The 25,364-nt window shown below is 41.9% G+C and overlaps 1 protein-coding gene and 1 long non-coding RNA gene across 3 annotated transcripts in view; one reads left to right on the top strand and one right to left on the bottom strand.

Moving 5' to 3' along the window:
* The window catches only part of KCNQ1 (potassium voltage-gated channel subfamily Q member 1), a 344,375-nt gene that overhangs the window by 104,178 nt on the left and 214,833 nt on the right, over positions 1 to 25,364 (top strand). For both annotated transcript variants that reach the window (XR_010841317.1, XM_059070209.2), the window contains exon 10: positions 188 to 332. Coding sequence is in view for 1 of the 2 variants with exons in the window: in XM_059070209.2 (XP_058926192.1) it covers positions 188 to 332 (145 nt within the window). In the remaining variant the exon portion in view is untranslated. The remainder of the gene's footprint in view (positions 1 to 187; positions 333 to 25,364) is intronic.
* The window catches only part of LOC136794481 (uncharacterized), a 123,885-nt gene that overhangs the window by 28,455 nt on the left and 70,066 nt on the right, over positions 1 to 25,364 (bottom strand). The gene's annotated exons all lie outside the window — the stretch shown is intronic.

The following is a 25,364-nucleotide window of genomic DNA, read 5'->3' as shown; positions in this document are numbered from 1 at the left end:
CTGTGAGCTCCCAGGGCAGCCACTGGGCAGAGCCCCTCCATCAGCATCACACACTGCGGCCCGCTCTGCCCGTGTGCGAGGGTGCTGGCCTGGGCCCTGGCAGGTGCCCCAAGGGCGGTCTGGGGCCAGCAGATGGCCTGGCAGAGGACGCCCAGGAACTGACAGTTTTATTGTCTGGATTTTTTAGGTAAAGAAAAAAAAGTTCAAACCGGACAAGGACAACGGGGTGAGCCCGGGAGAGAAGATGCTGGCGGTCCCCCACATCACTTGCGACCCCATGTCAGAGGAGCGGAGGCCTGAACACTTCTCGGTGGATGGCTACGACAGTTCTGGTGAGAAACCTTCACACAGGCTGAGGGGTGGGGACAGGGCCACGCTCAGCTCGGACCCAGGGCTGCTGGGGCGCCTGGGGTGTCCGGACGCCCCCTTCTCCCCCTAGCACTTGCTCTTGTCCTGTGGACAGCTGGTATTGTCATGTCTGCTCCCGCTGGCCCACTGTCACCCGCGGACGTTCTCTTCTGTTCCGGGCTTCTGGGAGCCAGGCCCTGGCTCGCTCGTGCTGTGTGGCTGGCGCCCCAGGTCTGGCAGAGAGGAGGTAGCCCATAGTACACGTTGACCCCCATTCCAGGTGGAGTGGGGCTGGGGGTCCTGAGCCAACACCGTGTGTGCCTGCAGCTCTGCCCTCCTCGACGCTCTGTGCCTTTGTTCTCTGTCATTTCTGTGTCCATCCCCCCCCCACCCCTTGGACCTCTTCCCGGGACCCCCAGAATGTTCCCGCCTCCACCAGAATGTTTCAGCTTGCCGGTGGTTGCAAGGGTGGTGTCACTGTCCCAAGCATGGCAGAGGGTGATGAGTTCATGCTGAGCTCATGGGCGGCTGGCGCCCCGTCTGCCTGGTGCCGGCTTTGTGGGCGGCCGACCCGGGATGTACCCTCCCTCATCTGGTCGATGCTGGCAGAAGGGCTGAAAGTGTTCTGGAAAGGAGCCACGGCCTCTCCCTGCTCCCAAGGCTGCCTGTGGACACATGCCCTCTGGGAGCTGGGTGTGCAAGACCAAGCCTGGGCGCCCACCCTGCTGGGCGCTGGGCTGCCCGGGGCCTCATCGCACGCCGTCGGGATTCTGGCCCGGCCGCATCGCCGACGGGCCCCTGGGACGCGTTGCCTGCCTGCCCGCTGGAGTGGGTACAAAGGACAATTGTGACAACGGCTCCGGATTTGGGGCAGGACCATTGTCGCAATGCAGATGGGGGCTTTCTGCAAATGCTAATGCGCAGGTTGGGCGCGGGGAGGAACATCGCTCGCTGTTGGCTGAATACGGAGCAGCCCGCAACGATGCGTCCATTCAGCCTGTTTGGCGTTAGTAAGTCCTCAGTGATGTCTGCGGAATGTTAATGAGGTACAAGTGCCGGGGAAGTCGGGCGCCTTTTGTGGAATGCTCCCGCACGGAGGAGTGTTTTCTTTCCTGCCAACGCGATAAGTCAGCCCAGCCCAGAGCCACCGGATTTCTGGAGCCTGAGCTGTCGGCCTGGGTCCCGTGGGTTACCTGACACTCCTGAATCCTCCTCACCCGGAGGCTCTCAAGAACCCTGGTGTGGGTGAAGGGGCGCTAACCCCGGGGCCAGATGCCACCACTGGGAGAGGCCTGCAGGCCCAGCTCCCACGCACTGGGGCGCCAACAGCCGTGATGAATTCCACCGCCATGCCAGTGCCAGGCCTTGAACCTGAACCTCAAGCACGGGGCGTGCTGGACACAATCATCTCTGTCCCAGCACGCGGTACCTGCCCGCGCGCCCGCCTGCCCACGGCACCTACCACCCAGGGTATCCCCTGTCCACGGTAATGCCCACCCGCACACCTCTCCCCCACCTCAGTGATCTCTCTCTGTGTCTCAGGCTCGCAGCTTCTCTGGGCTCCTGTCCTGCGACCCTCAGGCCCCGTCTCCCAGGCAGAGCTCTCCCCCTCGTTCGTGGGTTCTAGAGCCTTGTCTGAGCCGCTCTGATTTCTGGGTGGATGCCCGTCTTCAGGGGAGATCTCGTGAGCGGTGACAGGTGGCCGGGGCGGCCCGGGTCCCTCCGGCACGGCACCCACCCCCCTGCAGGTTCCGGCCACTCGGCTGCTTGGCCATCCCGACTCCCCGGGGACTGTTGGCATTGCTCACCGTCAGGGGGGAAGAAGGGCGACAGCAGGAGGGCAGAGTGTGTGGGCCTCTGAGGGACGAGCGCCTGGCTTGAGCCGGACAGTCCGGGAAGGCTTCTAGGAGGAGGTGACCTCAGGGCTGAGTGGAGCTGGCCGGGAGGGCGAGCAAAGGCCAGCAAATGGCAGGAGCGCCTTGGACAGAGGTGTTCGGGGGCCAGCCACACCTCTGCGTGTCTCTCTGCCAGGTGACCCGGGCGCGGCACGTGGTGTCTGCGTTGGGTGGGGTGCTGACCTCACTCACCTCACATAGATGCCTGCGGGGCTTCTTCACCAGTCTGGTGGCCTCGGGCATGAGTCGTGACCCAGAGCCAGCAGGCACTGGACGGGGCAGATGGTGGAGGCCATGGAGCAGGAGTGGCCGCGGGTCAGCCCCGTGCCCTGCGTGGTTCCCTGGGGTGGCGCGCACGGGGCAGCGGGCAGGACTTGGTCAGGGCCCACAGGCGAGACTCGGTGGCAGACCAGCCCAGGACCTGCAGCCATGGTGTCAGGGTGCGGATAGGGGGAGCCGGGAACCAGCTGGAGGTGGGACCTGCGACCTCAGGGGCTCCCGGGGCGACGGTGGAGCTGCGGCGGGGGGGTGGGCGGTGAGGACACCGGGCGGTGAGGACAGTGGGTGAGAAGAGCCCTCTCATCACAGAGACTTCAGACAGAGGATCTCAGAGAAAGACGGCCCGAAGCCCACGTGCCCCGCTCTGTGGAGGGGCCACGTCGGAGGCTCGGAGGCCCTGCCTGCTCTGGGGCTTTGCGGCTCCTACTCATGTCTGACGGGCGTCGCCGGGGGTGTGGGGGTCCGATGCTCTTGCCTTCCGCCTGTGAAAGCGGTGCAAGTCCATTCTGTCCTGACGGCCTGCCCGTCCCATCGGTCAGCAGCTGCTCCATGCCTCCCGCACCCCCTCCCCTTGGCCGGGGGGCTCTCACCCCATCACCCTCCTGTTTCACAGGCCCTGCTGCCCCGTGTTTGGATTTTGCCTTTGTAAACAGTCCTCTGCGTTAGCTGCTTGTCCTGATGCGGGAGGAGCGTGTTTGCCGACAGATTTGCGAGTTTTCTGTCTCTCAGTCTGGATTTAATTTCTTTCCTCCTGAAGCCTGTGCTCTCTTCTGGCATGGTCTGTCGACGGTCTACTCAGTTTCTGCTCGTCTGAAATTTTTGTATTTTGCCTTTGCTTTTGGACAATGGTTTAGTTGTGTAGAACATCACAGGTTGAGATCTGTATTTATTTTAATTTAAAAAGTTTGTTTTAATTAAGTATAGTTGATTTACAGTGTTTCAGGTGTACAGTAAAGTGATTCAGTTACATATATATATATATATATATATATATATATATATATATATATATATATTCTTTTTCAGATTCTCTTCCATTATAGGTTATTAGAGGTCTGTATTCTCTCTGAGCAGGCTGGAGATCCACCACCGTCTCCCGGCTGGTGTGCCCTGTCGAGCTAATTGACAGTCCTTTGTAGGTGACCCTTCCTCTCGTCTGGTGACCTTGAATACCTTCTCTTTGACTTTGGTGTTCCATCGTTTCACTGTAGTGAATCAAGCTGGTGGATTATTTTTACTTGTCCTGCCTGCAAGGTGTCGTGATTCCTGAATGAGGGTTTGTGTCCTGCATCAAGTGGAAAATCAGCCCCACTGTTGTCATAGAATAGTACCTCCCCTAACTGCTCTGACCTCGCCTGGAAACTTCCACTTGCCCCTCCTGGTCCATCCTCCTTGGCGTCTCTCATACCCCCGTCTCTGTCCTCCTGTGCTGCGTCCTCAGCAGCTTCTTCGTGGTTTCCTAACTCTTCACGTGCGCCAGCCGGCGAGGTGTTTATTTCAGTTGCCACCTATTTTTTTCATTTCCACGTGTCCTCGTGTGAGGGTCTCACCTGCTTGGTCTTAGCATCTTGTATCTTCCTCACGTGTGACGACAGAGCTTTGGATTTTTCAGCCCCTTGAATGTGCCCATCTCCTCATACCCATCCTGTCACTTCATCACCTGCGGCTCTTGGAGAGTCTGATTCTGTTCTCGGTGGGCTCTCTGACGCTTGCTTCCTTGTGGGTCTGCTGGCTTAGGCTGTGATCGTGGAGGTTTTGTATCTGTGGGTTCCCGTGGGCTCTGGAGAGGTGACCCCGCGAACCACGCCAGGACATGCGTGGGGTTGGTTTATAGGTGTGGGGTTTTCTAGACAACCTGTGTCATGTAAGCGCAGAGCCAGTGTCCTGGAAGAGCGAGCCAAGCACACGCACCACTTACACTCCAGGAACACAGGCCGAGGCAGGTGGGTTTCCTTCCTCCCCCAACCCCGTTGGCCGATGCGAGGGTTTGGTTGGGTTTTTTCTGGCTTTGTTTTTTGGTTTGCCTCACCCTTTGGCTCTCTTGGTACAGCTTTTCGATGTGGAGTCTCAGCTGCCAGTTCTTGCTTCGTGCTGCTTCCAGGCGCAGCCTCTTCCCCTTGGGGGGCAGTAAGGTCCACACTGGGGCTCCTCAGGTGGGCAACCCCTGGAGGCCAGCGGGTCAGAGCCAGGGCGCAGCTGCTCCCCTCTTGGCCATGGGGACACCCCCTTCCCTGTCAGGTGAGCTCAGCAGAGCCTGCAGGACGTTGGCTCTGTTCCAGAACTTGCAGAGAGAGGCTTTTCGTGGCATCAGGCCCACTTATTGGCAGAAACGAAAGTCCTCCTCTTGGTGACAGACAGAGCTGTTCCCGGCGAGGAAGGCTGGGGCTGGGCAGTGACGCTTCAGGTTGGAACTTCCCTGGGTGTCCCTCGAATGCCCTGGAGAACTTTACTTTTAACACAGACTCAGAGACCTACCCCTCAAGATTTTGAGTCACAGGGACTGTGGGGAGGCCCAGGAATGTGTGTCGGTAACAAGCCCCTAGGTTACCTTGAAGCAGGTGGTCCATGGACTGGTGTGGCCCTGAGGGCGAGGCTCTCCTTCTGTGACATCCTGTTCTGTGTCCGCCTCGGTCTCACCTGGGTCAAAGTTGCCTTGTTCAGGACAAGAATAGGGTCCCAGGTGCCCTCCTGGCATCTGCCCCTCTGTTCTGTTCTTGGGGTGTGACGTTCCCCCTGGCTCTGGGGAGGACTTGTGATCATCACTTCTGGTGGCCATCCTGGTCACCACCCATCACTCATGCAGCCTCGGGGTCCCAGGGAGGTGGTCCCCACAAGGTCTTGCAGGCTGGGGCCTGCGACTCCTCCAGTAGGTGTGGGAGTCTGGCGGGGCAGGAGACGAGGCCTGACGAGCTCTGTGGGCATGTTGTGAACTCCGGGACCAGAACCTTCTCACGGGCTCTCCCACAGGCCGCTCACTCCCATCCCCTTCGAGCTGCCCCAGGACTTCAGTGAGGATGGTCTCTCTGTATCTTCCTCACTGTCACCCCCCCTCCTATCTGCTCTGGACGGCCAGTGAGCAGGTGAACAAATGTGCCTGCTCACACACACACACACACCCAGGATTCCCTGTCCCCTCGGGGCTGCCATCTGGACGCCTCTGGGTCTCGTGGTAGCCTGGCACTCACTTATCTTCCCAGCTCTGCACCCCCGCCTGCACCCACAGCCAGGCTTTTCCACCTGGACCCCTTTGCCCGAAGGTCACCCCATCACGACCCATCTCTTCATGACCAAAAGATGGCCACTCCCAAATTTCAAGAGATTTGTTTTCTGCTTAAAAACATGGCATATGCTCATTATAGAGCCTATGAAACATACACACGAGAATAATGAAGAAAAACAATCCCCTGTTGTCTCACTGCCTGGAGTAGCAACGGTTAGGCTTTTGACAGATGTCCTGTCTCCTTAGTTTTAAAGAATAGACACACCTGGGTTGGTTCCACCTACACTATCCAGTATTGTTCCTGCTTTTATCACTTGCTGTGATACGAGTGTACAATTGATTTTTTGCTGTGTCCAGTCGAACGTTTATGCCAGTGATTTTTGTGCTCCTTGTGTGCTGCCTTAGGGGAGGGGTCTGCAGGCTAATTTGGAAATACAATGGGCAAGGATTCCCTGATGTGTTTCTGATTTTGTGGGAATTGGATCCAGCATTTTACTGTTTTGATTGGTGGTGTTCCTGGCTTTTAAACTCTGTCAAAGACAAAACAAAATCCCAAACTAGAGAATATTTAGAAAAATGATAACAGAAGTACTCCGTATTGGATCCTATAATATATAGAGTATTTAAATGACTGTTGATTCATAAGTTGGTATATCTAAATATGACTTCAAACCCAATAGCCGAAAGGGAAAAAATAATGAATAATATATAAAAGGAGAAAGAAACAAATCCAGGATGAGAATTGGGGATTTTAATACCCCTATCTCAAAAGTTGATAGAACAAGTAGAGAGCAAAGCAATAAGGATATAACTCTGAACAATACTTTCAACCAGGTTGACCCAATGAACACTTATAGAACACTCCTCCCAACAATAGCAGGGAGCATACTGTTTCCAAGTGTACGCAGAACATTTACCAAGATAGAAGCAGGTTTTGAACCATAAAACAAATCGCAGTACATTTAAAATGATTCAAGTGATATATAAAGTCTGTCCTCTGACCACAATGGAATTAAATTGAAAATCAATAATAAAAAGATCTTTGGAAAATCCTAAAATATTTGGAAACGAAATAACATGCTTCCAATAGGACAGGGTCAGAGAAGAAATCCAAATGAAAACTAGAAAATATGTTGACCTTAATGAAAACACAGCATATCAAAATGTGTAGGCTCTGCTAAGGGCAGCACCCAGGAAGCAGCACAGAGCACCAGCAAGTACACTAGAAAAGAACTGGCTCCAGTCGGCCTCAGCTTCTACCATAAGAAACTAGAGAAAGAGTAACAAGCTAAACCCTAAAGAAGCAGAAACAAGAAAATAATAAAGCTCAGAGGGGAAACAAATGAAATGGAACACTCAAAAACTAAAGAAAAAATAATGAAACCAAAAGCTGATTTGTTTTAGAAGATCAATACAGTTGATAAACCTTTACCCAGAAATATCAGGAGAAAAAGAGAGAAGACACAAATTATCAGTATCAGAAATGAGCGATATGGCAGTACTGATTCTACAGATATAAAAAGGGTCATAAGGGAATACGTTATACAAGTCTTTAAATTCAGCAACTTAGGTGAAATGGACAAATGTCTTGAAAGATGTAAATGACTCAAGAAATAGATAACCTGAATAGTTCTTTCTCTGCTGATAAAAATCAAAGTTATAGTTCAAAACATTCCCCCAGACATTCTCCAGGACCACATGGCTTTACTGGTGAATCCTGCCAAGCATTTAAGAGAGATAAAATCAATTCTAGACAACATTTTCTGGAAAATTGAAAAGGGGGGAATAGTTCCAAGCTCATTGTGAGGCCAGCATTGCCCTGATCTGAAAACCAGCCAAAGACATTGTAAGAAAAGAAAGCTATAGCTGAAGACATTGTAAGAAAAGAAAGCTATAGTTACATATCCCTCATGAACATAGATGCAAAATTTTATTTGCAAAATTTTAGCAAATCAAATCCAATAATATATTAGAAGATTATACGTCATGACCAACTGGGGTTCGAGAATGCAGAGTTAGTTTGACATTTTAGAAAATCAGTCAGTTAACCATATTAACAAATGAAAAACCATACGATTTTCTCAATAGATGCAGAGAAAGAATTTGACAAAATCCAACAGCCAAGTATTACAAAAGCAAGTAGAAAATAGAAAGGAGTTTCCTCAACCTGATAAAGCTCTCAACGGAAAAACTACATCTATAGCTTCTTTTTTAAAAAAAAAAAAAATTATTTATTTATTTGGTTGTGCCGGGTCTTAGTTGCGGCAGGCAGGCTCCTTAGTTGTGGCATGTGAACTCTTAGTTGCGACATGCATGTGGGATCTAGTTCCCTGACCAGGAATCAAACCTGGGCTCCCTGCATTGGGCGTCTTAACCACCGCACCACCAGGGAAGTCCCAGCTATAACTTCTTAATGAAAGACTGACTGCTTTCCCCCTAAGGTCAGGAACACAACAAGAAGGCAAGAGAAAGAAATTTTAGACACCCAGGTTGGAAAAGAAGAAATACGACTGTTTTTATTTGCAGATGACATAGTTATCTGTGTAGAAAACCTGGTGAATATATAAGATGACTACGAGAACTAATATGTGAATTTAGCAAGGTGGGAGATGCAAGATCAACATGGAAAAATCAATTCCAGTTCTATGTTCTAGCAGGAAATAATCTGAAATTGAAATTTTAAAATATCACTGACAGTAACATGAACAATATGAAATACTTAGAGACTAATCTGACAGAACATGTGAGAGCTGTACACTGGAAATTATAAAATATTGCTGAAAGAACTGAGAGAATATCTAAATAAATGGAGAGATGTACCATGTTCATGAATCATAAGATTCAATATTGATTTCTACACTCAGTATAATATCAGTCAAAATCCTAGCAGGCATTTTGTAGAAATTAACAAACTGATTCTGAAATTCATATGGAAATGCACATGACCTAGAACACCAAAACAACTTTGAAAATGAACAAAGTTGAAGGACTACACCAACAGTGTGGTAGTAGCATCAAGGTAAGCAAACAGATCAATAGAACAGACTAGAGAGTCCAGAGAGGCCTACACATGTATGGACAACTGATTTTTGATCAAGGTACAAAGGCAATTTGGTAGAGAAAGGGTAGTCTTTTCAACAATCAGCATTGGAACAACTGGATATACATATGCCAAAAAATGAACTTGGATCTACATCTTGCATCATATATTAAAACTAACTCAAAATTTACCAGAGGCTTAAATTTAAAGCCAACAAATGTAGAAGAAAACATAGGAAAAAAATCTTTGTGACTTTGAGTTAAAGACTTCTTAGACATGATACTAAAAGCAAAAGCCATAATTAGAACAAATTAACTGAACTCAACAAAATTACAGGCTTCACTTTGAAGGACTCTAAGAGAATGAACAGACAAACCAGAGATTGGAAGGAAATATTTTCAAATCATACATCTGATAAAGGACTCGTATCCAAAATATATGAGGGACACTTATGACTGAATAGTAAGACAACAAATAAAAATGGGCAAAAGCTTTGAACAGAGACTTCGTCTAAGAAGATATATGGGCAAGCACACAGAAACATACTCAACATCATTAGTTATTTGGGAAAGGCAAATTAAAACCACAATGTGATACTACTATACATCATTATATTGGCTAAAATTAAGAAGACTGGCCGTAGCAAGTGCTGGTAAAGAAAGTGGAACTCTTATACTCTCCTAGTGGGGTTGCAAAATGGTGCAGCTGCTTGGGAAACAGTTTGGCCGTTTCCCAAACTGTGAAATATATACCCACCATATTATCCAGACATTCTATTCCTAGGTATTTGTCCAGGAGAAATAAGAGCAGATGCATATACCAACACTTGTACATGGAATAGTCATAGCAGTTTTATGAAAACTGGAAACAGCCCAAATCCCCATCAACATTTGGGCAATTTTTTTTAAGTTGTAGAATATCCATAGATTGGAATACTACTCAAAAATGAAAAGTAACAGCCTAAATGAACCCCAAAATAATGACAATGAGTGAAAGAAGCCAGACTAGAAAAGAGCACATACTGTATTATTCTGTTTATACAAAACTCTAGAAAATGCAGACAAATCTAGAGTGACAAAAAATCAGTTGTTAACCTTGGGGGGGGGTGGGGAGACAGGGACCATGTTGGGAGGAGGAGTACAGAAGGGCTCAAGGAAACTTTGGGTGGTGATGGATATGTTCAACACATTGTGGCAATGGTTTAATTGTATGTCAGAAGTTACTAAATTGTGGGGGAAAAGTTACTAAATTAAACGTACTAAATTAAACGTGCAGTTTATTATACATCCGTTATGTCTTAATGAAAAAATATAGAAAATAAAAATATTTTGCATAGCAAAAAATACGAAAAATAATTTTTAAAAATTATATCCTGGGGAAAATAGTTACCACTCATATCATAGACATAGGGCTAATTTCATCGGTATATTAAGAAGCTCTTGTAAATCATGAAGACAAAAGAATAAAAGGTACAGAGACAGTTCTCAGGACAGGAAATACCAGTGATTCTTAAGGATGAAGAGATGCTAAAAACCTTGATTATGATACAAGAAATGCAAATTAAAGCCATGAGATTTTTAAACCTATCTGATCATTAAATATTCAAAAGTTTGATAGGTGAATGTACAGGGAAACCCTCCACCTCAGTCATTGATGTTGGAAGATTAAGTTGATACAACTTCTATGGAGACAAATAAGATAATTTCAATGAAATGAAAGTTGCATATGCCCTTCATACCCTTACAGAAATTTATTCTACACTGACAGTGCACATTTGCAAAATGATCCATTATCAGGATACTGATTTCTGCAATTGTTAAATAGCAAAAGATAGCAAACCACCGACGTATCCATCAGTAGAGGTCTGCTTAAAGAAAGTATCATGTATCCATTAAATAGCCATTAAGACTGTGAAACTGTATTCTCAGTGTTGATGAAAGACATCCCTGATATCTGATCCTAGAAATAACAGGGCCTCAGGTTCAAAAGAGCAGGAAATCTGCCATCATGTGTGTGCGAATACAAATGTTCTACAAAAGGAAACTCTGTCTACCTTTCTCTGTGTCCTGGAACGGTTTGAAGAACATTGGAATTATCTTCTCTTTAAAGGTTAAATATTAGAACTAAGTTGTAAAACCGTCTGGGCCTGGTACATGTTTTAAAGGAGATCTTTAACCTCCTCTTAGTCTGTTTTATGGTAATTTGCTTTAAATAAATTTACTGCACCTTTTGGGGTAATTTATTCATTGCTATTTAACTCCTCAGGGTTTCATTTATGTGCCACTTGGTAGCAACTAATTTTCTCTTTTAGTGATTTTATGTCTTCTGTATCTCTCATCTCTTTTTTTTTTTCTTGCCTGAGCTTTTATAGTTTTGCTCTTTTTCCTTAATCAAGCTCATGAGAGAGTTATCTGTTTTATTTATTACACTTTTATTATCTTATCAGAAAACCACCTTTGGCTATTTTTGTTTTCTATTTCACCAATTTGGGCTTTTATGTCTATTAATTCCCTCTTCCTGGTTAACTTTATTAATTTGTAATTTAATTAAGAGTAACAGTACGGTTATTTAAAGCCTTTCTTCTAAAAGGCATTTTAAAGATTATAAATTTTCCTCTGATTGCAGCGTTAGCTATGACACATAGATCTTACTTTGAAATATGTTCCTTTTCATTGCTTTATTGGTAGTTTTTATTTTGTGTTTTGATTTACTCTTTAGAGTTCTTTTAAGAAATGTTTTCTTAGTTTTTAAGCAGTATATTTTTTATCACTGGTATTTATTTCCAATTTAACAGGCTTACAGTGAGAGGATGTGGCCTGTGAAATCTCTACTTTTTTAATGAAGATCTTCTTTGTGTCCAAGTACAAAAATAAAATTATTGCTATTGTAAATGTTCCATGAACCTAAGTTAAGAAGATATATTTTCTATATATAAGAAATTATATATTTTATTTGTAGGACATGAACTTTTTTGTATACAACAGATAAAATTTATGTAGAGATGGATTATGCATACATACATATATACATGTATACATACATACATACTTATTCACTGCATCATTCAGATATGTTCCAACCTTCTTTATTCTTATTATTTTTTTAACCCAACACATCTGCCAAATTCTGAAATGGGAAAGTTAAATCCTTCCTTTACACGTATGTTTTAAAAAGTCAAGTGGCAAATTTATGGGCTGGTTTTGAGCACAGCCTAATAGTCAACCTTCCTGGGGCCAAAGCCCAGCTCTGCCATTTTCTCCCGTGTGAACCTGGGCAAACTACTGCCTTCTTTTTGCCTCAGTTTCTGCATCCATGAAATCAGGATCCTAACAGGGCTGCTCCCAGGATTGTTGTGTTGGCCGAGTGAGCTAAGATATGCAGGTGCCCACCCAGGGCCTGTATGTAGCCAGCACTCTGGTGTCTCTGGGTTCTGCTCTGACCCTCCCTTACCCTCCTCTGCCAAATAGCCCGCATTCCACCCATCTCCCTGTGCCACAAATCTCAGGGCTGGTCTTCCTTTTAAGCTTTCTCACTTTTATTACTTTATCATACACCTGTAACTCTACACACGTGTATAATGTGTATGTTTTTGTGCTGTCCTTTTTTTTTTCTCACATTTGCTTGGTTGCCTTACCTCTGCAACTTATGTTAATGATCTAAGATTTATTCTCATGTTTTTCCCAGTGCTCATAATATATGATGAACTCAGTATACATGATACTATAGGAGTTTATCATTGATTTCCCAACATATGGGATCATATCATATATGACTCCCTCCAAAGACGCTGGAACAATTCGTTCTAAAATGTACATCTCTCCTTCCTTCCCCATGCTATGCACATGCCACAGTGCTCTCTGTTGCTGAGAATCCATTTTGCATCAGGTTTTGGCCGATTTTCTAAAAGCCTCCATTGAGCCCTACTTCCCTACGTACAAGTACAGTAGTCCCCCATCATCTGTGGTTTCACTTTCCACAGTTGCAGTTACCTGCGGTCAACCATGGTTCAAAAATATTAAATGGAAATTTCCAGAAGTAAACAATCCATAAGTTTTAAATTGTGTGCCAATCTGAGTAGCGTGATGAAATCTTATGCTGCCCTGTTCTGCCCCCCACCCCAGGATATGAATTCACCCCTTTGTCCAGTGCATTCTGCCCTTTAGTGACTTAGTAGCTGTCTGGGTTATCAGATCGACTGTTGTGTATTGCAGTGATTGTGTTCAGGTGACCCTTGTTTTACATAATAATGGCCCCCAAAAGCATGAGGAGTGACTCTGGCTATTTAGATATGACAAGAGGGGCTGTAAAGTGCTTCCTCTAAGTGAAAAGGTGAAAGTTCTCAGCTTTTTAAGGAAAGAAAGAAAAAAGTTGTATGCTGAGACTGCTGAGATCTATGGTACGAATGAATCTTCTATCTGTGAAAGAGTGAAGGAGAAAATTTTGTGCTAGTTTTGCAGTCACAAGTCACACTGCAGAAGTTTCAGCCATAATGCATGATCCGTGCTTAACATGGGAAAGGCATTACATTTGTACAATAAAATATTTTGAGAGAGACCACATTCACATAACTGTTATTACAGTATATTGTTATAATTGTTCTATGGTATTGCTAATCTCTTACTGTGGCTAATTTATAAATTAAACTTTATCTAAATTATGATTAATTTAAATATAAATTAAAATATAAACTTTAGTACGGAGGTTCCTTAAAAGACTAGAAACAGAGTTACCATATGCTCCAGCAGTCCCACTCCTGGACATATATCTGTAAAAGATGAAAACTCTAATTCAAAAAGATGCATGCACCCCAATGTTCATAGCAGCGCTATTTACAATAGCCAAGATGTGGAAGCAACCTAGATGTCCATCAACATATGAATGGGTAAAGAAGATGTGGTATATATACATGGTGGAATATTACTGAGACATAAAAAAGAAGGAAATAATGCCATTTGCAGCAACATGGATGGACCCAGAGATTATCATACTAAGTGAAGAAAGTCAGAGAAAGACAAATACTATATGATATCAGTTATATGTGGAATCTAAAAAAATAATACAAATGAACTTATTTACAAAATAGAAACAGACTCACAGACATAGAGAACAAACTTATGGTTACCAAAGGGGAAAGGGGTGGGAGGGATAAATTAGGAGTACGGGATTAACAGATACACACCACTATATATAAAATAGATAAACAAGGATTTACTCTATAGCACAGGGAGCTATATTCATTATCTTATAGTAACCTATAATGGAAAAGAATCGGAAAAAGAAAACAAATAACTATATGTAACTGAATCACTTTGCTGTACACCTGAAACTACACAATATTGTAAATCAACTATAGTTTTATACATATAACTATTGTAAATCAACTGTAGTTATATATATATATAAACTTTAGGTATGTGTGTATAAGATAAAACATACAGAGGGCTTGGTATAATCCACGGTTTCAGGCATGCACTCAGGGTCTTGGAAGATATCCCCCATGGATAAGGGAGGGCTACTGTACCTTTCTTTCTATGATAATTTCCAGGATGTATTAGTTTGCTGTGGCTGCCATAACAAAATACTACAGACTGGGTGGCTGAAGCCACAGAAATATGACAGTCCTGGAGGCTGGAAGCTTGAGATCAAGGTGTCAACAGGGTTGATTTCTCTTGGGGACTCCCTCCTTGGCTTGGAGATGGTTGCCTTCTCACCGTGTCCTCACGTTGTCTTTCCTCTGTGTGTGTATCTCTGGCGTCTATATGTCCAAACTTCTTATAAGGACACCAGTCTCATTTAACTTAATCGCCTCTTGAAAGGGCTTGTCTCCAAATATGGTCACATTCTGAGGTACTGATGTTTAGACCTTCAACATATGAAATCTGGGGGCCACGACTTAGCCCGTAACACAGGTATTAGGTGCATTATTCATTTCAGTGGGTGCTGCCAGTTTGCCTTCCTCAAGGGCACTCTGCCAGCCGCCACTGGCAGAACGATTTTCCATCCTGTCAGCCGAGTAGGGCGGGGTTTCTCCGCTGTGACACTGTTGAAGTTTGGGGCCAGATCGTTCTTGTTGAGGGGCTAACGTTGTAGGATGTTTAGTAGCATATCGCTGGGTTATGACAACCAAAATGTCCAGATGTTGCTAAATGTCCCCTGGGGGGGCAAAGTCACACCCAGTAGAGAACCACTGTGAATGCCTCAGGGTTTGGGGGGTTTTTTCAGCTGTTTATTTGGAAGTAATTTTTAATCACAGAAAAGTTGTAAGAGTAAGAATGAGCTAGAAAACACCAACCCTTCACTAAGATTTGATTCACCGATTGTTAACATTTTGCCCCATTTATTTGATCATGCGTACCCCCTTTCTATATGTATATTCGCGTAACACTTTTTTTTCTGAACCATTTGAGAGTAAGTGGCATACTCTACACCCGTCTGCCCCTAAACATTTTGCTGCGTATTTCTTGAAAAATAAAGATACCCCCGTTAAAGCTCTAGCGTGGTTATCAAACTCGGCAATTAAACGTTGATGCAATCCTTTACCCAGTCTACCATCGGTATCCCGGCTTTGCCAGTTGACATGACTGTGCCCTTTGTAGCATTTTTTCCCTCCAAGGCGGGATCCATCCCAGGGTCGGTACTGCCTTTGGTTGTCATGTCTCTTTAGCCTCCTTTAACGTGGAACATTTCCAGTTCCTGTCTTTTATGACATGGACATTTTTGAAGGGTGCAGCCCCGCTACTTTGGGTGGGGGGCAGGCACGTCTGATGTTCCCTTGTGGTCAGATTCAGGTTGCGCGTTCCCAATGCCTACACTTCCAACGTGACATGGTGTCCTCCTGGGGGTGTCCCGTCCCCGAGGCACACGATGGCATCTGCCCCTAACTTTAATCACCCGCTGGAAACATTGTCCAGTTGTTTTGCTAAACAGTTACACTCTTTTGCCTTGGAACCAGTAAACAATCTGGGGGACATACTTTGAGGCTATGCAAATAATCTGGCTCCTTATCAAAAAATGCCTCCCAGATTTAGAGGCTTTCCTGAACCAGACTTTATTCTGGTGGTTGCAAAATGCCGATTTGCCAACCCCACTGCCCCTTCCACAGAAGTACTGAAAAACAAAATACCAAAAACTGTCTCTCGCCAGAATGGTATTCCAAGAGAAGATATCTCAACATTCTCCTGTAAGAAGGAACCTCTCTTCTCTTCATTTATTTCTATTGACTGATTGTCTATATGCACGGGCTTATGGTATTTTTATTATAATTCTTTACTGTCCTTCATTATTTTGATATTCAAATTGTCCCAGATTTGGCCAGTGGAAGACCCTTCAAGCTGGCATCTGTGTCCGTCCGACATGTGTTTTGTTGTTGTTTGTTTGCTTTTAGCAGTTCTTTATGTTCTGGTATAACAAGATTTGGGCTCTGCCCCAGCCCTAGAATCAGCCAGTTTCCCAGGAGCCTTGGTTCCTTTTAATGAAGAATGAAATCACTAGACACCAACATCTGGGCACAGTGTATGCTCGTTGCTGTTAGGTATCTTTCCTTCTAGGCCCTTTCTGTGCACAGAGTTAAGGAAATGTATGCATATACACACACATGTAAATACGCGTTGTCCTTACATATGTAGACATGGACACAGAGACATGCACACACAGAAGCACTGGCACACTTTAGAAGTCTTGGGTCCATACCGGTGTCTCTAATTCTCCTCTGTCCATACTGGCTTATTCCTTATTTGCAAGCCCCTTGTCCACAGTGAGATGCCTGGCTCCCAGCCACATCAACACACAGACTCATTGCTCAGCCTACAGCGCCTCTAAGATACTTTCTTAATGGCTTGGTCCTCATCACTACAAAATCAAACCTACTGCAAAGTGTCCCTGATCTGTTTGTAACTCTCTACATCACCCTGCTCAAGACTCAGGGTATACAGTCAAATACTATAGTTTCAAACACCTTGGACTAGTGATTTCTCCTCTCCCTCCTCCTCTGTCTTTTCAATGTGGTTGTGTTACTCATTTGAAAATTGGTTGGGTACATATCTCTTTTTTTTAACTTGTTTTTTAAAATGCTTTATTAAGGAATAATTTATATACCATAAAATTTACCCATTTTCAGTGTAATTTTAGCAATTTACTGACTTGTACCATCAATCTCTGCAGTCTAGGGTTAGAACGTCTCCCACCCCGCCATAAGATCCATCATGCCCATTTATAGTTAATTCCTGTTCCCACTCCCAGCAACCACTAATGTACTTTCTAGTGGTCTCCGTAGATTTGCCTACTCTGGACAATTCATATATCTGGAATCATATAAAATGTAATCTTTTCTCTTCTGGCTTCTTCAAGCATATTTTGGGGGTTCATCCAAATCACAGCACATAGAAGTATTTCATTCCTTTTTGTTGCTAAAACGTATTCCCTTGTATGGGTAGAACACATTTTGTTTATCCATTCACCAGCGGGCGGATGTTTGTGTTGTTTCCACCTTTGGGGTGTTATATTATAAATAATGTGGCCATAAACGTTCACGTGCAAGTCTTCGTGTGGACATGTGCTTTCATTTGTCATGGACGGATACCTAGAAGTAGAATTGCCGAGTCACATGGTAACTCTATGTTTAAGTTTTTGAAGAATTGCCAAACTGTTTTCCAAATTGGATGTACCGTTTTCCATTCCCTCCAGCAAGCTGTGAGAGTTCCTATCCCTCCACCTCCTTTTACCAATATTCGTTATTGTCCATCTCCTTTACTATAGCCACCCTCTCAGGGGTGAAGTGTTCTCTCATGGTGGGTTTTGATTTGCATTTCCCTAATGACTGACAATGCTGAGACTTTTTTCATGTGCCTATTGGCCAATGATATATCTTCTTTGATGAAATGCTTATTCAGATCTTTTGCCCATTAAAAAAAGTTAAACTTTGTATTTTTAGACATTCACATGCAATCATAAGAAATAATACAGAAAGATCCCATGCACCCTGCACACCGTTTCCCCCAGTGGAAACATCTTCTAAAACAGTTGACCCTTGAATAACTGCACAGGTTTGAACCGCACAGGTCCACTTATATTTGGATATTTTTTTCAATGAATACGTGCTACTCCACTACACTATCCATGGTTCATTAATCCACAGATGCAGAACTGCAGATTGGAGACCCAACTCCAAAGTGGTAAGTGGATTTTTGACTGCCCAGTGGATTGACGTCCCTAACCCCTCCATAGTTCAAGGGTCACAATCAGCACATTGACAGTGAGACAGTCAGGACACAGAACATTTCTATCTCCACGAGGATCCCTGGTAGTGGCCCCTTTATAGCCACACCCACTTCCCTCCTCCTCCCATCCCTCTTTAATCCCTTGAAATCACTAATCTGTTTTCCAGTTCTACAATTTTGTAATTTCAAGGATGTTATGTAAGTGGAATCACACAGCATGTGACCTTTGGGATTGGCTCTTTTGCCTTAACATGCTTCTCTTAAGAGTCAAGTTGTTTCGTGTATCAATAGGTCATTTATTTTTTATTGCTGAGTAGAATCCCATGGTGTTGATAGACCGCAGTTGTTTAACTGGACGCCCGTTGAAGGACATGTGGGTCATTTGCAGTTTGGGACTGTGACAGGTTGTGACGGGCTGAATGATGGCCCCTGAATTATCCGAGTTCTACTTTCTAGAAGCTGTGACTGTCATCTTATCTGGCAAAGGATGCTCTGCAGATGTGCTTAAATTCAGCATCTTGAGATGGAGAGGTGATATCCTGCCTTATCCAGGTGGGCCCAGTGTCATTACAAGTGTCCTCCCACATGAGGAGGCAGAGGGGGATGTGACTATAGAAGAGAAAGGTGATGTGATGTTGGAAGCAGGGGAGGAGATGCAGTGTGGTGTGAGGACAGGGTCATGAGCTAAGGGATGCACTTGCCTCCCAGAAGAAAAGGCATGGTAATGGATGCTCCCGAAGGGACTCTGCAAGGAATCAACCCTGCCAGGGATTTTTTAGTCCCATAAGATTACTGTCAGACTTCTGGCCTCGAGAAATGTAAAAGAGTAAATTTGTGTTGCTTTAAGCCACTGCTTGTGGTAATATATTGCAGCGGCAATAGGAGACTGATACACAGGTAAAGCTGATATAAACACCCGTGTGCAGGTTCTTGTGTGGACATAAGTTTTCATTTCTCTGGGACAAAAGCCCAAGAGTGTATTTGTTGAGTTGTGTGGTAGTTGCATGTTTAGTTTTTTTGTTTTTTTTCTGAGAAACTGCAAAACTTTTCCCAAGTGGCCGTTCCCATTTTATGTTCCCTGCAGCAATGTATGAGCAATGCAGTTTCTCTGTGTCCTTGTCAGCCTCTGGTGTTGACACGAGTTTTCATTTGACCTATTCTCATAGGTGTGTGGCAGTGTCTTGTTGTGTTTTTAACTTGCATTTTCCCAATGGCTAGTGATACTGAAAATCCTTTCATGTGCTCATTTGCCATTTGTATATACTATTCAGTGAAATATTTGTTCCTATCATGTGCCCATTTTCCAACTGGATTAGTTTTAAACATGGAGTCTTGTGATACTAGTCCTAAGTCAGATTTGTGGTTTGCAAATATTTTTGCCCAATCTGTAGCTTTTCCTTTTCATCCTTTTAACAGATTCCTTTTAATTTTGATGAAGTCCAATTTATCCTTGTAATGGATTACACCTTTGATGTTAGGTCTAAGAACTCTTTGCCTAACCCTAGACCCTGAATATTTTCTCCAACAGTGTTTTTAGCAACAGCTGTATTAATATATAATTCATGTACCATACAATTCACCCCTTTTAAAGTGTCCAGTTCAACGGTTATAAGTATATTGCCAGGGTTGTGCAACCATCACCACCATCTGTGTGTTTGGACAGTTGCATCACCCCCAAAAGAAACCCAGTACCCTTCAAATATCACCTCCCAACCCCTCATTCCATCCCCTTAAGCCCTGGGCAACAACTAATCTACTTTCTATATCAATGGATTTGCCTACTCTGGGCATTTCATAAAAAGGAAATCATATAGTACGTGGTCCTCTGTGACTGGCTTCTTTCACTTAGCATAATGTTTTCAATTCATCCATGTTACAGTATGGAAAAGTACTTCATTTCTTTTTATAGCTGAATAATAGTCCATTGTATGGATATACCACATTTTATTTATCCATTCATCGGCTAATAGGCATTTAGGTTGCTTCCACCTCTTGACTCTTGGGAATAATGCTGCTATGAACGTCTGTGTACATCTATTTGGGTGGACATATGATTTCCTTTCTCTTGGGTACATATGTGGGAGAGGAATGCTGAGTCAAATTAGTGCTATGTTTAATTTTTTTTTTTTTAGAAACCAAGTTTTCCAAAGTGAGTGTGCCATTTTACATGCCATCAATGTATGAACACTGTACAATTTCTCCATATCCTCGCCTTGTTATTATCTTTTAAAATTTACTATTATAGCCATCTTAGTATGTGTTAAGTGGAATCTCATTGTGATTTTGACTAGCATTTGCCTGTGACTAACGTGACCATTTGTGTATCTCTTTTTGAAGAAATGTCTATTCTTCACCCATTTTTAAAAATTGGGATCTTTGTTTTTTGGTTTTGAAATGTAAGAATTCTTCATGTATTCTAGCCACAAGTCCATTAGCAGATTTATGATTTGCAAATATTTTCTCCCATCTGTGGGTTGTCTTTCACTTTCTTTATATCTTTTGAAGCACAAAAGCTTTCAATTTTGATAAAGTCCAATATACCTATCTTTTTCTTTTGTTGCCTCTGCTTTCGGTGTTATATCTTAGAAAGCGTTGCCAAACCAAGGTCATGAAGACTTACCTGTTTTCTTCTAAGAGATTTATATAGCTTTATTTGTTATATTTAGGTCTTTGACACATTTTGAGTTAATTTTTGTATATGGTATGAGGGAGCGGTCCAACTTTATTTTTTTCATGGTGTTCCAGCACCATTTGTTCTGAAGACTATTCTTTCTCCACTGAATGATCTTGGCATCTTAGTCAAAAATCAGTTGACCACAGATACAAAGCTTTATTTTTTTTTAAACTGTCATACTGTACCATTCATCTGTCTCTTACTTTATGCCAATAACGACACTGTCTTGAACACTCTGTAGTAAGTTTTGAAATTGGGAAGTGTGAATCCACCAATTTCATTCTTTTTCAAGATTGTTTTGGCTATTCTGGATCGTTTGAATTTCCATATGAATTTTAGAATCCACTTGTCAATTTCTATAAGGAAGCCAGCTGGGATTCTGGTAAGGATTGTGTTCAAACTGCAGATCAATTTGGGGAATACCCCCATCTAAACAATATTGTCTTCTGATCCATGAACACGGAATGCCTTTTGTTTATTTAGATACTCTCTTTCAATGAGGTTTTATGGTTTTCAGAGTATATATTTTGCACCTCTTAAATTTATTCCTGATTTTTTTCTTTCTTTATTGTGGTAAAATACATATAAAATAAAATGTACCATTTTAACCATTTTTAAATGTACATGTCTGTGACATTAAGCACATTCACATTGTTATGCTTTATTCTTTTTTGATGTCATGTTTTCTTAATTTCATTTTCTGATTTTTTTATTGAAAGTGTGTAGAAATACAATCGATACTGATCTTGCAACCTTGCTAAACTCATTTATTAGTTACAATCATTTTTTAGTGGATTCCTTGAGATTTTCTATATATAAAATCATGTCACCTGTGAATAGAGATCGTTTTACTTCTTTCTTTCCTAACTGGATGCCTTTTATTTCTTTTTTTTTTTTTTTTGCCTAATTGTCATGGATGGAACCTCCAATACAATGCTGAGTAGAAGTGGTGAGAGCAGATATCTTTGTCTTATTCTTGATCTTAAAAAGAAAGCATTTTATCTTTCACCATTAAGTGTGAAGTTAGCTATGGTTTTTAAATAGATGCCTTTTATGAGGCTGAGGAAGTTCCTTTCTATTTCTACTATACTGAATGCTTTTTTTCCCATCATGTACGTGCATTGAATTTTATCAAATGCTTTTTTCTGTGTCTTTTCTTCCTTTGATAATCATGTAGCTTTTGTCCTTTATTTTATTGATATGGTACATTAGATTTTCAGTTGTTAATCCAACCTTACATTCCTGGAATAAATCCCACTTGGTCATAGTGTATAATCCTTTTTATCTATTGCTGTATTTTATTTGCTAGTATTCTGTTGACCATCTTGCACCTATTTTCATAAGAGTTATTGGTCTGTAGTTCTCTCATGTTATATCTTTGTCTGGTTTTGGTAGCAGGGTAATACTGGTCTCAAGAATGTGTTGGGAAGTGATTCCTCTTCTATGTTTGTTTTTGGTGGGGGAAGAATTTGTACAGAATTGGCATTAATTCTTTAAATTTTTGGTAGAGTATACCAGTGAAGCCATCTGGGCCTGCTGGGCTTTTCTTTGTGTGTAGGGTTTTGATTACTAATTAAATTTCTTTATTTGTTATAGGTCTATTCAAGTTTTCTACTTATAATTAGTAGTTTTTTACTTTCTAGGAATATGTCCATTTTATCTAAGTTGTGTAATTTATTGACACAAAATTATTCAGAGCATTTATTATAATCCTTATTATTTCTGTATGGTTAACTGTAAAGTTCTTTCATTCCTGATTTTAGTAATTTGAGTCTTCTTCTGTCACCAGTCTAGCTAAAGGTTTGTCAATTTTGTTCATCTTCTCAAATAACCAACTTTTGGTTTTGGTGACTTTATTATTTTTCTGTCCTCTACTTCATTAACTGCCACTCTGATATTTAGTATTTCATTTCTTTGGCTTATCTTAGGTTTAGTTTTTTCTTCTTTTTTCTTCCAGCCTCCTAAAGTGGAAAGTTAAGTTATTGATTTGAGGTCTATTGTCTTTTTTAATGTGGGCATTTACAGCCATAAAAGCCTCTTTTATCACTGCTTTAACCAGATCCCATAAATTCTGGTACATTGTGCCTTCATTTTCATTCATCTTAAAGTATTTTCTAATTTTCCTTGTGAATCCTTATTTGATTCATGGTTATTTAAGAGTGTGTTGTTTAAATTCCACATATTTATGTGTTCCCCCAAGTTTCTTTCTGTTATTGATTTCTACTTTTATTCTATTGTGCTCAGAAAACATACTCTGTATTAATAGTGCCCTTTAAAATTTATTGAGGTTTGTTTAATGGTGTAGCATATGGTCCATCTTGGAGAATGTACCATGTGCACTTGAAAAGACTGTATATTTCTATGGTTGCTGTTTGTAGTGTTCTGTGGGGTCTAGTTGGTTTATAGTGTTGTGCATATCTTCTATTTCCTTATTGATCTTCTGCCTATTTGATCTATACATTATTGAAAATGGGGTACTGAAGTCTCCAAGTAGTGTTGAATTGGCTCTTTCTCTGTTCAGAACTATGAATTTTTGCTTCATGTGTTTTGGTTCTATATTGTTAGGTGCATATAAGTTTATAATGGTTATATCTTCTGATGAATTGACCTTTTATCATTATAAAATGTCCTTTTTAATACTAGTAACATTATTTTATTTAAAGTCTACTTTGTCTTATTTTAATACAGCACTCACAGTATCTTATGGTGTGCATGATATATCTTTTCCCATCCTTTTACTTTCAGTCTGTTTGTATGTTTGAATCTAAAGTATGCTTCCAGCATATAGTTGGATAAAGCAGTCTGATAAGCTCTACCTTTTGATTGTTTAATCCATTCACATTTAATGTTATTAATATAGCTGGATTTGTTTGCAGTTTCACTTTTGGTTTTCTCTGTCTCATGTAGTTTTTGTTCCTCTATTTCTCCTTTACTGCTTTCTTTTACATTTAATGAATATTTCTTAATATAAATTTTTAGTTTCTTTAGTTATTTTTGACTGAGTTATTCCCTTAGTAGTTGTTCTTTTAGTTATAATATACATCTTAACTTATCAGAATCTACTTCAGATTTATGCAACTTAATCCCAGTTATATACAGATAAGTTATTCCTATATTGCTTTATTCTGTTTTACCCATTTCTGTGGTATTATTGTTAAACATATTATACCTATGTATGTTATAAACCCAACAATACAGTGTAATAATGATTACTTTATATAACTTTATGTCTTATTAAAAAAAGCAAGTATATATTTATAGTGTTTGTCTAATTAACCTCAATTAACATATTTTACCCTATTCTTTTGTTACTTTGGATTAAAATTACCAACTGCTGACATTTCTTTAGCACAGTTCATCATTGCAACAACCAACCTACTTTGAGTTGGTATTGATACTTTTTCTCTTCATCAAGGATTATCATTTTTGTGTATGCTTTCACCATATTACACCCTATGCATGTTCACTAAACAATACGTAGTTTTTTGCATTAAAAAATATAGGTAAATTGTACTATATTGTAAATATCCTTTTAAAACTTGCATTTTCACTTTCTATTATGTTTTTATAATTTAATGAGGTTGATACATATAGCTCTAGTTGATTTGATTTCAATCTTCTGAATGTATATCACTTTCTTTTATACATTATCTTGTTTAAGGGGTTTAGATTGTTTTAAATTTTTCTATTACAAACACTGGATGTTGTTCCATTGTGTTGCTTCTGTTGTGTTGTGCTGTTTCCGTTTGCTCTATAATAAACTACTCTAAAACTTAAAAAAGAAAAAAAAAGGCAAATATTTTACATTTCTGTATGGTTCAGGCCCAACAATACAACTAAATACCTGTTGTTTTATACAGTTGCTTTACAATTCAGTTAGAAGAAATAGGAAGAAATATGAATTTATATTGTATAATTACATAATTGCCTTTAGGGATGCTTTTTGTTTTCTTATATGTGTGAATTCAATTTACTATCTGGTGTCACTGAAAACCTTTCTTCAGTAGTTCTTATAAAGTAGGTATGCTAACAAGAAATTCTCTATTTTTGTCTATCTGGGAATGTCTTTATTTTGCCTTTCTTTCAAAAGATAGTCTTTCTGGGGCTTCCCTGGTGGCGCAGTGGTTGAGAATCCGCCTGCCGATGTAGGAGACACGGGTTCGTGCCCTGGTCCGGGAAGATCCCACATGCCGCGGAGCAACTAAGCCCGTGAGCCATGGCCGCTAGGCCTGCGCGTCCGGAGCCTGTGCTCCGCAACGGGAGAGGCCACAACAGTGAGAGGCCCGCGTACCGCAAAAAAAAAAAAAAAAAAAAAAAAAAAAAAAAAAGATAGTCTTTCTGGATATAAGATTGTTAATTTTTTGTCTTTAAACACTTTGATTATGTAACCCCACTGCTATTGGGTTCCATTTCGTTTTCTGATGAAAAGTCACCTTTAGTTTTGTTGGTTTTCCCTTTTTTCTCTTGCTCCTTTCAAGATTTTCTCCTTGTCTTTGGCTTTTAGCATTTTTGCTATGATGTCATGTTCAAATAGTGACAGTTTTATTTTTTCTCTTCCTGTATGTACGCCTTTTATTGACTTTTCCTGTGCTACTGAAGTGGCTATTACTTCCAGTAGTATGTTGAATAGGAATGATGAGTGAACATCATTGCCTTCTTCTCAGTCTTAAGGGGAACTCATTCAGTCTTTCAC

The sequence above is a fragment of the Kogia breviceps genome, chromosome 7 (genome assembly GCF_026419965.1).
Source record: "Kogia breviceps isolate mKogBre1 chromosome 7, mKogBre1 haplotype 1, whole genome shotgun sequence".
Lineage (NCBI taxonomy): Eukaryota > Metazoa > Chordata > Mammalia > Artiodactyla > Physeteridae > Kogia > Kogia breviceps.
Note: the sequence above shows the minus strand (reverse complement) of the source record. Positions and strands in the feature narration are given on the sequence as shown.